Consider the following 19,354-nt stretch of genomic DNA (forward strand, 5'->3'; position numbering starts at 1 on the left):
AAACTGCAGGATCACAGCACAGTTTATGTGCACAGAACGTGGCATTTCATCAAAATAAAAGTATGGAATTCATTAATAACTATGGTAATACTATGCAAATATGCAACATCATAATACAAATTAGAGTCTATTATTTGAAACACCTCGATGCTTTTTTATGTGCAGCTTTCCTCCCCCTTGTTCTCCCTTCCATTATAATTATCCCACCTTGCTGGAGCAAATTGTGTCATAATTCTTTGTCTCCTGAGTCTATAATTTGGAACCTGTCACGGTGCTTCTAAGCACTCCATACACCTTCCTATTATCTTGTAAATAGATAAATTAAGGAGATCTAGAAGTAAGATTAAATATTTTAACCTATTTTAAAAAATTAACATTTGCATTATATTTTTTTATCTTCAGATGAAGCTTTAGCATTTGCATTGCAGTTGATATATATATATGTGTGTGTATATATATAAATGTCATCCAGAATAATTGAGGTGCCCTGGAAATAATTTTACTAAAAAAAAAAGTTACTTTTATTTCAGATAAGATTTAGAACATGATAGTCTTTCCTTTAGAAATTGGACTCAAAAAGTTTGGAAGGCCAACCACTGAAAGAGGTATTTTTTTCAGAATGAGGTATTTCAATAAATTGTTAACTTTATGTTTAAGACTTCAGAGTCAGAGGGTTGGGAGCCTGGTGAGAGCCAAGCAGCAGGTGAGGTCAGAGATGGAGATGCAGATTTACTGCTCAAGGATCTCAGATTATGCAAGGCTTGCCCTGCTCTAGGCCAGCCTAAAGCTGCACAGTGCACCAATTTCTGCCCTGGACTGATTAAGATGATCAGGAATTAACAGAATTCCTGACCTCCTGCCTAAACATTTCAGAAGTAGCTTTTACATTGCAGCTCTTGCTACAGATCTCTGAGCAAACTGCACAAAGGCTGCTGGGTCTGCTTAATCCAAATGAAGCACCGTGCTTCCAATTGTGGAATAAACAAATACTCCCCCTAACAGGATGAGCTTGAATAAACTGCAACATCTCCCTCATTTGGTTATGGAGGGCTGCACAGGGATCTATGGAGAGAGGATCCACTGCTGTGGAACGAGTGCCTAAACCACAGAAAGGTGTGAGGAAAGTGAACTCATTACACACAGAAGAGACTTTAAAAATGTCCTACAGCATTAAATCAATCAAACCCACTGAGCAGCCTGACAGAGATATTTGTGTGATGGGTGTGCATGTTCTGAAAATGCATTTTAAAGTTCTCTCTCACTGTCCTACATGGTCACACAATGAGATCCAGCACATCAGGACACATCACCAATGTCAGTTTTGGGTAAGATCTATAGAATGTGGGATCTGCTATTCAGTTATGTAGACTCCTGATCGCCATAATGGTGTGAAGTACAAAGAAAGTGCATTTATTTTTAAAGTTCATGCCACTCTGAGTCTGCTGACCATGCTTGAGGAATACCTTAATTACATTTTTTCCCAAGTATCTTTTGGTTTTTTTCCTTTTCCCCCCCTTGAAGAAATTTTAATTCTTTTAACATCTGAAACCTCCCTATACTTCTTGTAGTTTTAGGTGGCTCATTCAGCAAGTCCTTGAATTTTATTCTGTGTGTAAATAATCTAAATACCTAAACATTGACACAGCTATTTGGCTATTTAGTGCCCAATCTCACCAAAGCTTGAAGAAAGGAAAATTTTAAAAGAAGAGAGTTCATATCTCATTTCAGTTGTAAAGTGGAGAATGATTATTCACATATCTGGACCACCAACAGTTATTTCTGCAGAGGTGATGAACCATCAGGTTCAGAAACAGGAGAAATTGATCCAAACCTGTGCTTTAATTTCTTTGGGACAATGCTTTTCCTGTGCACCTTGGCAGCATCCCTTGGAGCTGTTCCTGACTGCTCTCCCACTGCTTCTAATTCACATTTTCTGCTCAGTTCTGTCTTCACCAAGAGTTTAGATCTAAACTCCCTGGAAGTGAATTAGTATTTTTAAAAAATTTCTTTGTTTCTAAACGCATTTAATGCTTTCTCATAATTTTTTTTGAGCAAGACCTTAATATCACAGCAGCACAAAATAACACAACCTTCTCATAACCATAATAACCTTCTCATAACCATAATAACCTTCTCATAACCATAATAACCTTCTCATGACCATAACAACCTTCTGAGAACCATGCTGACAAAGTGGTGGGTGCATTGCACCATCCACTCAGCATTTGTCCTGTGCCAAGCTGACATCTGGGCACATTTGACAGCTTCAGTGTCAACTCCCAGGATAACACCAGCAGGGAAATAAAGCTGTGGCAGCATTTCCTTTCTGATGGGCACAAAAGCGAGACCCAGGAGGATAGAGGGGCTTCGGGTGTTTTGTGGCTTCTTTCCACATCCCAGGGATAATTGTTTCCAATATTTTATTTCAGTATTAAGGATGGACTGATCTGCATATGGCTTCAATTACAAAACATATGCAAGCCAGACAGCCAGGGTGGCTTGACCTCTTCCATATGTGTAGGAAAATAAGCTCTGAGCAATCTGCTGACTGGGGATACTGTGATAAACAAACAAGAGCAAAGGCTGACAGTAGATATTTCCTCCAAAACCATATTGGACCGTGATCTGCTCACTTTTAAAAATGATTAGCAATTCCTGCCTGCATGAGTCATTAACAACCTGCTGTTGTTGCTCCCCAGTGTGCACCATGCTACTGTTGTCATGTTCTGTCTCAGAAATACCTCAACTACACCCAAATTCTTCTTTACACTCCCAGCTACCAATGCAGGGAACTCCACTGGCAAGGATAAAGCATCTCAAGCCTTTGCTGTACCTTCAAGTGCTCTTTATTCACCTTTCTCTGCAGTATCTAAGGGAGCTGTACATGTTTAATGCACTGTTCGATAACCACAAAATTTTATTATTTATTACTAAACCCTTGTGATCAATTAAACTTCGCTATTTATCTCATAGTTTTGTGCGAGCACCAACCATCCAATCTTAGAAATCCTCATTTTCCTGTTTTTTTAAGTATCTCTTGAATTATAAGGCAGAAATGCAAGATCACAGAGAAAAAAAGATTCAGTACATAACACAAAATTAGAATTTGAATCAATGGTGAATTATTCAAAGTTCAGGGAATAAATTATAAGCTGGTCTTGGAAATAGTACATCAACACTGACTATTTCACTCGGGTCAGACATTTAACTTAGATCCCTGCAGAAGTGGTAGTTCCATGTAAAAACCACACCAGTTCTGGAGGAATGTTGCACACATTCATAACAATTCAGAGCAGCATATAGAAATTAAATTAGTAACAAGATTCATCTGAATGGGCATTAATGAGAGTATGAAAAAAGTTCATTTATCTATTTGGATTGTGAATTTGCTGAAGGCTGCTCAAGCAACTCAGTCAACAACAGTGACATGAATATGCATGTGTATGCTCAGATATTTGCATGCAGATGAATTTATCCCTGACAATAACTGATCACAGATAATTACTCAGGAGTTCAGGCAGCTCATAGACATTGATAATGTAACACGGTGGTATGAAAAATATCTTACTAGGAATTTATTAAAGAAATTGCTCCTGGCAAATTGGAAAAGGGATTTTTTGGTAGGGAAAATGTCCTTTTTTTGAACTTTCACTGAGCTACTCTCTGTATTTCCTTGGCACAGAGATTCTCCATGGAATAGTTCTTGCTACCATGCATTGCATGGGACAGACCTCAAATCAGAATCCTAAAAAAAAAGGGAACTATTTCTTTCTGCATGGAAAAGAAGATTTTGCAAATGAAACACACAAAGAATAAAAGCAACATAGTCCTTTCCAGTGGAAAAAAAGATAAAGTCATAGAAAAATATTAAAAGCTAATTTTAAATGTTCGTTATATTGTTTATACCTAAATATTTGAAATACCATTTAAGTAATCGTGCAATTATTTTTCATTAAAAGACCAAGAATTACCAGTGTGTTTCATGTGGATTGTTAGACACAACAATTTCTTTGATGGTTAAGACTTTGAACACCTGAATAAACCAAGGCAATATCTGTATATCACCAAGTTCTTAGGTTATCTTAAAGAACTTTAAATTTTCTGTTAGTGTAACAATACTTTTTCCATTTAAAGGGGAGAAGTTTATCTCTTCCTGCTCTAGTGTGTATTATTCTTCCTTTTTGTTCTAAAAATAGAATCCTCTCTCCTCTATGATCTAATATTCGCCCTCCTATTTAACATAATTACCTAGGACTGAATCAATATTCCATTAGCTAGCTGCAGTCAATGGACTGCCCCTCAGTGCCTGTAGCATTCCAGCTCCAAGGATTCAGGCACAGATCTTCATCCACGCTGCTTTAGCATCCCTCTGGAAGGAGTAACAAACTGTTCAGGCAGCAGTGGCACTAAAAAGGACGGATTTTCCACGGTCTACATCCTCTTCATTCCCACACCCATGTCCCTACCATCCTCATAAGCAGTGGAAATCAGGTGGGGCAGTGTTTCCTTGCCTCCTCCCCCCAGACTATCTTGCTGTTAATGGCCCATCATTGTCCTGCCCCATGACTCAGAAATAACTCCCTCCGGACCATCTTCTGTTAATGAGCCTAATCAACACTTGGCCTCATGACTCATTACCCCATTGTGAGATGCTCCACCCAGAGGGAGGAACCAAGCATCCCATCATCGATATAATCTGGGACTCTGAGCACCAGAGACACTCTTTCCACTGGATTTCCAGAGGACAGGAGCTACACAGCCACCGCTGGACTTTCTGAGGAAGAGCAGACCCCTTCTACTACAGGATCACCACTTCAGAGGACTGCTACCACCATTCCACCAGACTGCTACCACCACCCTGCCTAACAGGGACTCAGGTTGTATCTTGACTCTGTCAGTGTTTTCTTTTACTTTCTTTTCCTTTTCTTTAATTTCCATTTAATTGTTATTCTGACTTGGTGCCTCCCACTGGTTTGTTTTCAAACTAGCACACACCCCTTTCTCCACGAGACTCCCAGGACACCTGCACAGGCCCTGGGGCCAGGGAGAGCCCCCTCTGACTGTCACTGGCCAAGGGCTGATGCCTCTCCCCTAGGATGAGGAGAATATTCTCCCAGAATGTCACTCTGGGGCCTCAGCACTGGCAGGAATCCTCATGGACTCACAGCTCCATTGAGTTTGGCTGGGATTAGACAAAACTCTCAAAACTTAGAGGGGCTGTGGGGATAAACTGGGCAGCACAGCCACAGAAAACCTCACCTACCTTGAGAATTGCTCCCATTCAGGTGGTTCTCCCACCCAGATGAGTGTGGGAATTCACACAGCTTTGGTAGAGACCTTTAATAAAGCTGCCAAGGCAGGATTATCAACCTCAGCTAGCTAATGGATTTAAATTATATATTCAGATGTTTAATGCAGTAGTGTACAATTAAGGGTTGTTAAGATGCAATAGACCCAAACCTCTGCTAGTTTCTGACAGAAAGCACAAAACCCTCAGTGCTCCAAGCCATGATTTTAGAAAACCAATATTTTCCTTTCATATGCCCTGCTTGAAGTCTTATTTCTGTATTTGCAATAAAAGATCAGGGTGAAAGAGTTACCACCGGGCACTCCAGAATTTAAAATTTAAAATTACTCAGCTTAACTCTTGCACAAAAGATTGGTGTTTTAGAGGCATTTTTATGAAACCACAGCAAACTTTGCAACATCTGGATTTTTATGCTTTACTTGGAAAATTTTTGGTAGGATTTGCATGTATTTGATTAAAAGAAATGTAGAAATCCAGCAACACATTTTATCACAAGTAAGAGATGACACAGGATGCAAATGTAACAAGCATCCTTCTTTCTAATTCCTTTAGTGTACAAAGAAAATGATGGAAAAGAAAATGTGAATGCTCTGCTGCACAATTTGTTCATGTGTCACTGCAAGGCTGTTCCATACACTTCACACTGAGATTCTAGAAAAGCAGTAATTCATATAAATTAATTGGATATGTCAATGCTAATTGTTCCACAAAGGCTGGGTGAGCATCCTTAGGAGACCACAGGGATCTCCACGTTGCTGCAGACGAATCAAGTATCCAAATCTTGGCCAGTCTGAGGTTGGGGGCACAGGAGAGCTTACACAGAGCAATTTGGGTTAAAATTAAGGTTAAAACATTAAAGTTGGCATTCCAGCTTTCTGCTCACCACAGGTATTGGCAGACTGGATTACTGTGCAGGAAAGGATGCCTGTGAAACCCAGAGAAACCAAAGCAAAAGAAGCAATAAACAGACCCTTAACACCACACCATGCCATGCTGGGGCAGCTGGTGTCAACAGAAACCCCATGAAACGGAACAGGGTGTTGCTATAAAGGTTTGGCTTTAATCCTCGTGCAGGGAAAATTTCCATTCCTTTATCCCCAGCAGTGACTGGGATCCCACCATCAGCCTTGGAGAAACCAGACACCCAGAAGTGCACAAATTAAAAGCACAATCCCTGACTTCCAGCTCCAAACCTCAAGAGAAGTCAAAATGATGTCAGAAATGAGTGCTCCATTAATGTCCCCTAAACCAGGGGTAGAAGAATATACAGAAATTATAATATAATATCTTTATATTACCCCAACACTATCTGAAGTGAATTTCAGCCCTCCCACCCTGCCCTAAGGTGTTATATACATGTGGTTTATAACCCCAAGTCATTACCTACTTATTCATTTGCATAAATTTCTGCTACTGCATTGGCATAATAAGTAGCAATACAATTTAATTGTACTTATTATGGGGTGCTGTTCTCTACCAGTGAGTGACAGGAACTCAGGGTATGAAAAGGAATGAAATGTTCAGTATCAGAATACCACCGGGCTTACCCACAGACAGAACCAACGTGAAATACAGTAATGGATTATTATAAATGGATTCTTTTATAAATTTCCAAATGGAAATAAGTACATTTATTTCTCAGAAGCATGCTGGAGCTCCTGTAGGAGCCTATTCACCAGCCAAGCCTGCAATGGATTAGGATGCTCATTCTCACTGGTACTTAAACAGATGCATTTTCAGAAGAAAATTACAAGATTTGGAACAGGTTTAACACTTTGAATAGAACATGTTTCTCCCTATTTTGTGAAAGAGAATTGTGTGACAAGAGGAAATCTCTCAACTATGTCCAAAGACAGGAGAAACAAAAGTCTGTTTCCTCTCATTTGCCTGTTAACACTGACTTGCTCCAGAGGCAAATGATGTGCATAAATTCAAGGAACTAACAGGAGTCAGCACAAAAAATTTGTATTTTTCCTGATTTTTTTTTTTTTAACATAAACAAAACCATAAGTAGAAAGAATACAGATATAGTCTGAAGTAATTTAGCTGAAGCTTGATAACCCTGTATCATTGTGGGCAAGAATTAGATGTGGTCTCCTGGATTTCAGCTGCCCTGCATTCCCCTTCGCACTGCGTGCAGGAAGCTGAAATTTGAGTAAAATGCAGCCAACCTCTTTTCTCATATTTCTACTTCATGCACGTCTTATTATGGCAAGGCATGAAATTCTCACTGGAATACCTGAATAGGACCATTTCTAATCTGTGTCTGGCTACAGGATATGCACACATCCCATAACCAGAGGGTTGCCTTCATCAGAGGTTGTGTGGCCATGGCTGCTCCACAAGAGTGACAAATTCAGAGAGGATAAAGTTCTCTAAATAGTCCAAGCCTAAGTTTCTAATGAATTTAGCACACAAAGACAAATCCAAAAATCACTTTTATTCTAAATTCCCTTTGAAACAGCTCTGTGCTTGGGTACCTCTGAATATTTTGCTTGCTAAACTTAAATACCACCACTGCTGGTGCTGCTGCAGTATCCCAAAATATTCCTGCTGTACTAAGGAAGCCATGTGTTACTGTGGAACAACTGGTGTGGAATCAGTGGTCCTTGATGAGAACACTGAGAAGACATCAAGAAAAATTTCCCTTTACTTTGTTCTTTGCTTAGATCAACCCCCAGAGCTGCCTTTAGCATGGTGATTTCAGGAAGGAAGGATTTCATTTTGGTGGCTACTCGACACAAATAATGTGTAATGACATCCAAACTTTTCCAGCACACCAGCTTAGGAAGACCACGAAATTCTTACCTCTCCCCAGTAAGACAGAAGTTGTGCACACAGCTGTAAAACCCCTGTGAACAGAAGGACTTTAGGCTACTCTGATCTGTTCATACAAACTTAATTATCTTCCTTCAGTGTCCTCATCCTAAGACAAATCTGAAAATGCCAAAATTGTCAACAGACTTTTAAAAGAAAGAAAAACCAACCAGACAATCCTTAAAATCAATTCTTTTTCCAAGTTGCATGATTTGAAAGGCTAAGAAAGAATGAAGCTGCTAATTAGACTAAGCAGAAGATGATACACATGTTCTAATATGTGCAATAATTAACCAGCTCAATTCAATAGTATTAATTCAATGTTTGGGCACAGCATAATAAATAGCACTGGACTGCCAAAAGCTGAACTTTTTTTCCAATTGAAATTAATGAAGCTGTCTGGATGCATACATGTTTGTGGAGACAAAAATAATGTATGTGCCAGGTTCCTCATTACACTGAGGAGATGGAATATCTCTGCATCTCTCACCAAGAGGGATGGCATTCCATTGCAAAGAAATAGGATTTTTTTCCATCTACTCAAGCATCTATATATATATATATAAAATGAAGATTTTAGTCTAGAATAATTACCTTTGAATAACCCCTGAACTATGGGTGGAAAATAAGTATTTGACACATTGAATGACTTGCTAAAAATGAAATTCGATTACAAATCAGGTAAAGTAGGAAAAAATACTTCCTATTATACTCACAGAATTGACAAATCAAAAAGTGTATTAGCAAAATGAAGAATGGAAAGGATCTCAAGAGAGATCATTATAAGTGTGGCCATTAAATAGTACTAATTTAGGAAAAACTTGACTAATTTTAATTTAGAAGAAACAACATTATCAATCATACAGAGGGAGCTATGAAAGACTTCACCTTCACCATGGTATCAAAATCACCTTCACCTTCACCATTTCATCAAAATAAATCACTGCAAACTGCTTTCCACCTGACCAACAAATTCCTATTGCTGTTGTAATTTTTTTAGGGAGGTGCCTAATAAAGAAATATGTTAGAAAAATTATAGGGAAAAAAAAAGAATTTGTTTGGTAGCTGTGTCCCATACATTATTTAAAAAAAAAAAAAAGGGTAAATATAAAACCAAATTAAATTCCTGCAGTTGTTACAAACATGTTGACCACGGGTGACTTTATTGTGCCTTCTGGTGGAAAACCCACCCTGCCTGGATTGTGGCTTTGCAGAAACTGCAAACAAAGTTTCTAATCTTTATTTCTCCTTGAAATTTTTCCACAGCACAAGGCTTTATTTCACAAGTTGAATGCCTGTGAATTAACAGTACTTTTAATTACTTGAGATACAATCTCTATTGGAGCATTCTTTTCATTTCCCATTCATTTTTCTTCCTTTCATTATCAGTCTTTCTTCCCACAAGATTGTTTATATTTTAATTCATGCAGGCTTTAACAATATACTGACTCCAATACTGGCCTAATTAAATTAAATTTACTTGCAGATTTGAACAGTGACCCACGATGACCTCAAAAATTTTCCTTTTTCTTGTTTCCAGTATATTTTACCCTCTATCAAAAGGTTATTTTTCCCAGACCTTGCTACTGCTTCAGATTCAGCCTCTGTGCAACAAGTCCTCCAATAGATATCAAAATTAATATTTCAACTTTAATAAAGTTACAGTCTAAATCCCAGTGCCCCATGATTTTTAGTCCCTAAATGTTATTTAGGTCACTTCAAATAAATAATTGCAGCACAGTTTCTGACCACCCTAGCAAGAAAGGACTTTGATGTTCCAGGTTGGGTTTTTTCCCCACAGCCATCATTCCCAATTTTCTTCATAATTAAAGCACAACTCAAAAATGTCTTTCCAGAATGGTCAAAGAACTGAAGCTGAAAGTAAAGCTCACCTGTGACTTTGCATTTCACAGCACACGAATTCATCCCTCAGCAACCCCAAGACAGTGCCTGTACTTTCCTTCCTGCACAGAAAGTTCCTCTCACCTTTTGCACTCTGAATTTACCCTTTCATAAATGAGGTTATTTTAGCATTTGAAATTATTTAACTTTCAGGTAAAATACATACAATTCTATATCACCACATTGCATGGGTGTATTGAATACTCTTATTATTCCCTATTCACATTTCTTATATTTCTTTCTCTCCTACTGCAAGTCATCTTCTTCCAGCGTGCAATCTTTCCTAGCCAGGATTCTCATATGCATTGCCTAGCTGAAGAGAGCTCTGAATTCAGCTTGCTTTCAAAAGAAAAGGGGATATAAAAACCATGTCAAGGGCTGGTGCTTGATAGCAAACTGTCCCTGCCTTTAATAACTTGCATTTGGAATCTGGCTAATAGGTGGTTTGGGAATGGGAATAAAAAGCTCAAGAGTTTCCTCCTTTGTTTTCAGTTTCTTCTTGCCCTTCGAACCTTCTTTACAGGTCAGCATTTGGTTCTGGGGGGCTGCCCAGTGTTGGCACCCCTGGAACAGCAGCCAAGGCACCACTCTTGGTGTTACCCCACCAGAACCCCACTCGCCATCCCACAAAAGCCAGATCCTTGGGAAAGGCACATTCCAGCGTGTCCCAAGGGCTGGAGCTCAGACAGTCAAATTTCCCCGGGTTTCCTGGAGCAGCAGAGCTGTTCTGCAGGTAAACCCCTGCCCAAGGTGACTTCCTGATCACCTCTGAGCCTGAGTTTCCTGGGGGATTTCTACAGCCACTGGAGCTGCTCCTGCTCTCAAAGTTACACAACCCACCCCGCTGGGATGGAGTGCAGAGCCTGCTAATGCTGCCTGGGAGAAATAGGTCATGGAACTTGGGCACTGCCAATTGCCAACCAGAAATCAATCCAGAAATCCATGCATGGAAAAAAATCAATGCTCATTGACACGGCCAGGGAGGGCTGACAGGCAGAGCAAAAGCAGGGCTGTGGATGGGGATATGGACAGGAGCAGAGCTACCCCAGATCCAGATCCATCGTGGGTGCTCGGGACTGGGAACACACACCAGGATGAGCAGAGGGAGGGACAGAGGGGGAGAGCAAACTGCTGCTGGTACCTCCCCTCCACGGGTGGGATTTTAAGACCAGACTGTTGGAATTGGTTCTTCCCACCTCCTTTTTCCATAAAAAAAAAGTTGAAAATATTTATATTTATGAATCTACAAACATAGCTCATGCTCTGCACCCTGTCCACAGTTCCCAGCACACACAGAGTCCATTCAAGTATTTTACCTGCCTATAAACTGTATTATATTTGCTTACAATGCAATTCAGGGAATCAGGGACAAAATTATGTGCTCCTTAAGACATTCTAATTTCAGTAATTCCCTATATGTTAACTCCTGTTTGGTGGCATTAAAAAAATACAGATACTCTGTAACCCCTTCAAAAATTACATTTAAAACAAGATGTTTCCTCAGTTTTTTTTAGACTAGATGGTCTAAACATCCATATCAGTGAGCAATTCCCAGTCACAATTTTTGCTGGTCACTTGGCCAGCAGTCAGATGTCAGTGCAATAATCTACTAATTTTTTAAGAGTTAGCACAGAACAAGAATACAATTGTGATATTTTAGAAATGTATTTCAGCTAATAAAGGCAGCATCAGATCTCCTCTCATTCAATTATTGCCATTATTTAAAATAATTAAAGTGAGGTTCTTAATAATACTTTTTGATTACACGGATCCAAATCCTAATAAATTAGTAGAGATTTAAAATAGATATTATACTCAATCTGGTAAAACTTTTATGTGATCCTGCAAGAATTGAAGAAGATGATGTACACAGAGCCAAGGAGAAATGTCAGAAGCAGGAGAACACCCCCAAGAGCAGAGCTGCAGGCAGCAGACTCACCCAGCAGAAAGCACATGGAATAGGCAGGGAGAGAAACATTTAGAAGCAGGGAAAAAAAAGAAAAAGGCCTTTTAGAGCCAGAGTGAGAAAGGAAGGGTAAGGACTGAAAGGCAGGAGGCAAAATAAATGATACCAGGAGCTGGAAAATCCCCATCCTGCTTCAAAAGACAAAGTAAGGTCATGAGACAGCACAGTGAGAGCTGCACTATTGACCAGCAGCAAGAGGTACATTTTCTGTGCTTAGAAAAGAAAAAAATCACAATAAAGGAGTCAGCAGGGTCCTCCTCAGGGACACACTTCACTGAAGGGAGATGTTTTTCCAGAGGAAGCTTCTCGGGGCTGCTGCTCCCGAGGAGCGTCGGGGCACGGCGCGCTCTGCTCGCTGGGTGACACAACGTGACACTGGAGGCTCTGCTGGCTCCTTTTGTGTGGAACACGAAGTTTACAAGGAGAAACTCTGGAGTTTGGGTTCAGAGGTTTCCAAAAGGCACTGGTTGTTGGGTTCTGCAGCGCACACCTGTCCCCAGAGCATTTCCCTGCTCTGACAAAGAAGTTATTCCATTTGGAGGGGTAGATCTCAAGCCCCTCCAAATGAAAGCCACACTGAGTGGGCTTTGACATTCGGGGTAGAGGCAAGAAGAAGATGAATAATCAAGAAAATGAAAGATCAAGTGCATTATAGCTCACTTGTTTTCTATCTTACTTCTGAGTGCCAGTTTCCCTCTTGGAAACAATTTATCTTCATCAAAATCCCACAGGATAACCCAGTTATGCAAAAGCAGAACTCCTGATCAAGAAGTAAAATACTGTGACTGTCATGTGTAATTTTACTACTTCACTTTTTAGTATTTTCAGTATTCTTTCACCTGTTCACCTACACAACCAAAAGAAAGTTAATTTTTCTTTAGCATTAACTTAATACATCTCATTTTATTAGCTGGTAGGAATAAAATAGCAGAGGAAAAAAGAACTTTTCGATATCAAATACCTTGCTAATAGGTTAACTGAATTAATAACCTAATAATTAATAATAGGAAAAAACTGTTCTTCCCAGTGGTTGCTAAAAAAAACCAAACCCTACTTTTAGTCAACACACGTGTCTGTAGTTTAGATAAAGTCAATTTTACCACTCCAGTCTCATCTCAAAGCTCATTTTAAACAATCTTCCAGTCTAATTAGCTTTACCTTCTGGCTGTGTAGTACCATCCTTTTGAATGCTGGCATGGTTAAACCACTCAGGTCTACTTGGTTCAGTGCAGTGTGGCAAATGTCAGTGAAATACGAGGGCATATGGCACATAATTACAGAACCATATGGATGCCAGGAATGATAGTCAACAGCAGTTGAATGCAGGACCAAGAAAGTCAGAGGAAAAGCAATCAAAGACCATCATACATAATCATTAAAAGGATAAATATAGTTTCTCTGCAGCTGAGAGAAGCCAGGACATGTCTGGCCTTTACTGAAGCAAAGCCACGGTGGCTGTTTGAGCGTGTGGCTGCAGAGGAAACTCTGCATTATTTTTAGTTTGGTTTGTAAATTTATGAATGCAGCTGATCGAGATGAGTGATGCAAGGAATCACTTACCAATGCACAGAGCAGATCAACTGCTTCCAGGATCAGCTCCTGGTGGCCGATGCGAGTCACTCCCAGCTCCTCCAGCTCCTGGTGTGTGATGTGCAGCAGCTGCTCCCCATTGATCTTCTCTCTCTCAAAGTTTTTGATGTATTGTTGAAGGCAATCATCGAGGCCTGGTTAGAAAAGCCAACAGCACAGATTCAGAGAGCGGAGAGAAAACCAATCAAACATTTGTGTAGTTCACAAATACAGAAATTTCTTGGAAATGCAAGTGTACTTCCTTGCTTGGAGCTATTATGGAAAATGTGCAGTGAAAATTATAATTTAACTTACATAATACAGCACATGCTGCTAAATAGAAAAGTTGATATTACTGATGTTCTTTTCAATGTTCTTAAACGTGTCAGTTGTAATTCTAAACCTTCATGGAGAGGAGGGAAGGACAAAGCAGCACAGAGAGTGACATTATAGAAAACCTTTTTCTCGTGATGTCACAAAGACCTAAATATAAGTTTATCTTATGATTAGGAACAAATTCTTCCTGTAACTCTTCCAGGACTCTTCAAGGTCATAGAGTTTGGCTGTCCCTGATCAGGAAGAGTTTTCAGGCTCGGTAACCACCCACACTCGCTCTGCGACACCCACTGCCAATTCTCACCCCAGATTACCCAGTTTTCTGAATCCATACAACACAAAAATGCTTTTGTTATAACACCTCCAACTAAGAATACAATTTTACCCACACACAAAGAATTGTTCCATGTTACCCTGAAACTTGATAGGGTGAGAATAACAGATTACTTTGTTTCTCAGACCAGAGAAGAAACTGATTAATGATATTGAAAGATATTTCCTTCCTCCAAATCTGTTTCTGAACCACACACATGCCTTGAATTTCCAGACAGAACAATGAGCTGAACACAAGAATCTACTAGTGAAAGCTACATGAGGTCCCTCAGAGTTCCCTCAAAGCTTGCCAGATTCAACAGAAACCTGACATGCACATGATTTTCTAGAGATCTACAAAATTCACCTTCAGTAACTTCATCTACCAAGTAAGACACTGATTCTCAGGTTTTTGTCCTGCAGTGATGCAAGTAAATCCAAGATCCATAAAATTACAGAGCTCCAGAAGCCACAGAAATAACAAATTTGGGCATTTAAGAGCTTTGAAATATAATTTCTGTACACAGCTCTTATCAAATACATATCAAGTTTCCAGAGCCTCTGAGAAAAAGAATTTTGACACCTTGTATTGGGTGTGCTGGGTGTCACCAATTACACCCCAATTAACAGAGTCCAGCTGGGACAAAAGGACTGGGATGACACAAGAATGGAATGAAACAAACCATCATTTGCCCTCAGTGTGTAAATACAAGGGGACAGGTTGCTGTTTCATTTAATTAACTCCTCTTTCAACACAATCCAATTATTTACTCTGTAAACTGATAGTCCTAAATTATGCTACAGATAAAGCTCATTTACCAAGTAAAGGGCACAGCTTTATATTCACTCATACCTATGGCCCATACAAAGCTAGTATAGTGATAAAAATGTCATGTTTTATGATGTAATTCAAAAGTATGAGGTAGTTTGGGGGATTTTTAAAGCTCAAATCAGCAGTCTGTAACTAATACTTAAACCTTTTCTCTATTCTAGAATGGTCTGCAAATAGGAAACTATCTCTGCATCTGTTCATTATTTTTAATGATCCCGTGAATGATTTTACATAAGTATAGTTCAGTTCAATTGGCTGAGAACTGGTCACTGCAAATTCTCTGTTTATTAGTTAACAGTTTTAACCCTGAGCTGTTGCACATTTCTGTTCCTGCTTGCTCAAGAACAATTCTTAAAACTATTTTAGAGCAAAAATTCCAAACCCCACGCATCCCAGATTTGCTTTTAGTGGACATTGCCCCAAAACTCAGAAAAAAGTCCCAAAAACTGCCACTAGATATTAAATTATTTTCAAGAAAATTAATTTAAAAATTCAGAATCATTGGCCGTAACAAGCTTTTGTAGTATTAAGAGAGATTTAGGAAAACCCAACTGAACCTGCCACACTATGAGAAGTGTGCAGTCAGATGTATTAAACCTGCCTTTGTGCCAGGGAGAATGTATGACAGCAGAGCAAAATATCAAATTTCTATTATTTGTGCTGCTCTGTAATAGCTCCCCAGGGCACCTTTAGAAGGCGTGTACTTACTGGTGCAAGCAGTGTGGCAGCTGACAAGAGAATATAGAAATATATCATTAAAGGGCCAGGCTGTCTCACAGAATGACAGCACTTAATAAATACACACCAAAAAAAGAGAGATTGGCCCGTTGCTCTCTGCTTTTCTGTCTCTCTGGGGGCCAGGCACTCAAATGTGAGACTTTCCAAAGCAGGAACTCAGCATCAGGAGCCTCTTCTTTATTGTCAGGGCTCCAGTTGCTTTCAGCACGAGAACATCCAAGATGAAATTAGAAAGGGTGCAGAACAAGCTCACATTGGCTCACCCAAACCAAATGAAATGTTTATTTCCTCAAGCCATTCAGGCCTCATTAGTGCTCTTGATGCATTTTCCCCCAGTATCATTTCTGTTTGCAGGTAAGTGTTAAAGTACTTCAGGTTTATAACTACAAAGAAGAAAGGGCCCTTTGCTTAGACGTAGGTAAATAAAATTAACCCACTATTCCCAAGATATGCAATATCAGTGTCAGGCAAGAAACACAGAAATTTGCAGTTCTCTTGCTGCACATTCTTACTTTATTTGTGCACATTTTGTAACTAACCAACACCTCCTTCAGAGTGAAATAAAATGATTCAAGAAAAAGTATTCAAACATCTATGCTTTAAAGCCAAGGCTTAACACCCATGATGAGAAAATCATGGCTGGGAGTTGAAGAATTTTTATTTCTCCAACCCAGCTGGGCTCAAGGAGTTAACTCACTTTAACAAAAAATCAATGAAGGTTGAAGACATTTACTAATCTTTCAGTGTTATTTGAGAGGACAATCCAAGAAAAAAGGAGTTATCCATCAGCCCAAGGGCTGACTGAGTCAGCTGGGAAGCAACTCTGGCTGAACATTGCATTAGAAGCTGTATAAACCCTTGTGTAGAGGGAAATCAGGGGAAACATCCCATAAACCACATCCACCTGAAAACTCTGACATTTTCCTGGTGTATGGTTGGACTCCGTGGTCTCAGAGGTCTTTTCCAACCTAAATATTCTTTGGTTCCATATTATCTCTTTCCATTTTTAAGTTAAAAAAAAAAAAAACCACATTGAATCCACATGAACTAGGAAAGCTTTATCTCCATATTCAAAGAGCAGAGGGAATGGAGGCAGTTCTGATATGTTGACTGCAAACTGTGATTTCGCAAATAGAACATCTAAAGTCAAAGTCAAGGAAACATGAAAAAAAAGGAGGTAGAAAATAGAAAAATTGTTAGGGAGAGAGGGCAGGGAAAGAAGAGCCAGTCAGATTGAAAAGGTTTATTTTTAGAAAAGCATAAATAAGAAAATAAGAGTAATTGAAACAGAAAGACAAAGCAAAAATCTTAAAAATATCCCTAAATCAGATTTAGGTCTCAACTCAGAGCAAACATTACAAAGGAGAAGCCAAATATTGTGGGCAATAAGGTTCACTGAGAATAAAATGAATCTTCCCATCAGTGTCAACAAATGGCAGGTTTGGATTCCATTAAAAACAGACATTGTTGCCATGTTATGCAAACATCTGTCCCTTCCTCTCTGCCATTAGACAGAGATATTGAAAATATTACCATTATTGCAAAAAGGACTGTAAAATAAATGAAGGGACAGCCCAAGTTGTTGCCTTTTATGCAGGAATGATGCAGACAGGGCAGCCCTCACAGGAGAGCTGCAGGGGCAATAGCTCTGTTAAGTAGGATCCACCCCAGAAGGAATTCCTAAGTTTAAAAGTCTGTAATTTCCGATTTTTCACAAATCTCTCCAGAACTCACGTGTACTTACTCGCTTCTCCTTTTTCACATATTTTATCGGATTTTTGCTACTTATTGAAAACTACACTGGTTTTGTAACCTCTCCTAAAAAATTCCTGCCCAAATGATGGGCTTGCTGCTGAGCCACGATAATTCCCAGCGGAGAACCCATGGCAGCTGGCCGGAGCTGCAAACCCTGGCTGTGAGCAGGACGGGTCACGGGCAGGGCAGGGCAGGTCCCTGCCAGCTCTGCCTGGCACAGGCACAGCAGCTCCCACAGGGGCTCTGCTGACAGATGAGGGGAGGCAAAACCAGCCCCTCCTTTAGGAAAATGCAGCATCGCTTTTAGGGTGAAAAAGAAGGAAACCAGCTCGGTGGGAATGCACTGAGCACTCCTGGCTTCAGCACTGCTGCAAGAGGGGTGAGAGCCCTCTGGTAAAGTCTCTCTGGTTGGGGGTCTGACAAAGTATTCAACGTTTTTCCTAATTAAAACCATATTTAGAAACTAAAAGCACACAGCACAATACTAAACTCCCAGTTGCACAAAGGCCTATACACAGTAAAGAATCTGAGGTAGAAGTGCCTGTGGGACCTGGATCCCAAGGGCAAAACCTGAAAGTCGCGGGGATGATCTGTTTGTTCAGAAGAATTACACTTTGGCCTGACAAGACAAATTAATAACCTATTAATGTGCCTCATTTGACTAATAAAAGGTGAACAACAACCTCATCTCTGATGCTGCAAAATGGTGACTTGTGAAAAATCAACATATCAAAGTGAAACAGGGACAAATATCAACTTTCAAATGTTGTTTTCTGCTGTTTCTGGACTCACAAGTCCAGAAAATCAGCTCTTCACTCATAGGAAATACAAAATCTCTCACTACTGTGCTGGAAATTCGCTGATTAATTGGGGAAGGCAGCATGAACTTCTGCTCCTGTCACAACCTTCAGTTTATATATGCAGATCTGCTTAAATATATCCAGCATTTAACAGCATCCACAGGCTCAGTCCAAGTGTAATTTTTACAGAAAGAAAAGAAAAAAAGTAGGGTTTGGGTTTTCTTTTTAAAAAAGTGATATTTTCCATATAAAGCAATATTTAGCAGCTAGCTAGAAAGATCTGGAAGGAATCGACTGGTTGGCTGACAGGGACTGAGGGAGAGAATTCATGTCTTTTCCTAAATGCAATTTTATCAAATACATGCACCAATTCAGCCGTGTTCTTGATCAAAACCCCTTTGATTTATCATCCTGGGCTCAGGCACAGTGGAGCCTTTCCAATTCTTATGTAACTTGTAACAAGGAAAATCATCAGGTGGGTATTTTTGCCAGTGACGTTAAAAAGCTTTTTAAGAATTATTCAGTCCAAATAAAGAAGAGGCATAGTCCTCGGGGCCATATTCACACTAAGCTGACTCCCAAATACCAGATATTTGTTCTTAAGCTCTTCAGGAGGAAAAATCAAAACTATTTAGGGCGTCAAGAGAAAGGGATCTTCATACCACCACAATTCAGAAAGAGACAGAGGGAACATGCTTGAAAACACTCTGAAACACCAAGCTTGGAATATTTCAGACCTAAACTTTCCTAAACTTCAGAGTCTATTTAAAAACTAAAGATTGCAACATTTTGCATCTTTAAGCCTACGTGTCACACACCTGACCTACAAAAATAGAGTAGCTAGATTACCAGAATTTCACCAAAAACTACATTTAAATGGCAAGATACAGCAGAAATTCACAAACACAAAAAAGGAAAACATTCCAATTATTCTGAAAAAAAAGAATCCCTCAAATCTGGCTATATCTGACCTTTGAATGCTTGACTGTGCAAGTAGAATGTGTTTAAATGTTGCTTCC

At 39.6% G+C, this 19,354-nt stretch overlaps 1 protein-coding gene across 1 annotated transcript in view; it reads right to left on the minus strand.

Annotated features, from left to right (window-relative positions):
- Nucleotides 1-19,354, minus strand: part of LOC138110320 (connector enhancer of kinase suppressor of ras 2-like) — a 135,632-nt gene that overhangs the window by 92,354 nt on the left and 23,924 nt on the right. The window contains exon 2 of the mRNA XM_069015062.1: nt 13,554-13,717. Coding sequence (XP_068871163.1) covers nt 13,554-13,717 — 164 coding nt within the window. The remainder of the gene's footprint in view (nt 1-13,553; nt 13,718-19,354) is intronic.

This window comes from Aphelocoma coerulescens, chromosome 4A, assembly GCF_041296385.1.
Source record: "Aphelocoma coerulescens isolate FSJ_1873_10779 chromosome 4A, UR_Acoe_1.0, whole genome shotgun sequence".
In the NCBI taxonomy this organism is placed as follows: domain Eukaryota; kingdom Metazoa; phylum Chordata; class Aves; order Passeriformes; family Corvidae; genus Aphelocoma; species Aphelocoma coerulescens.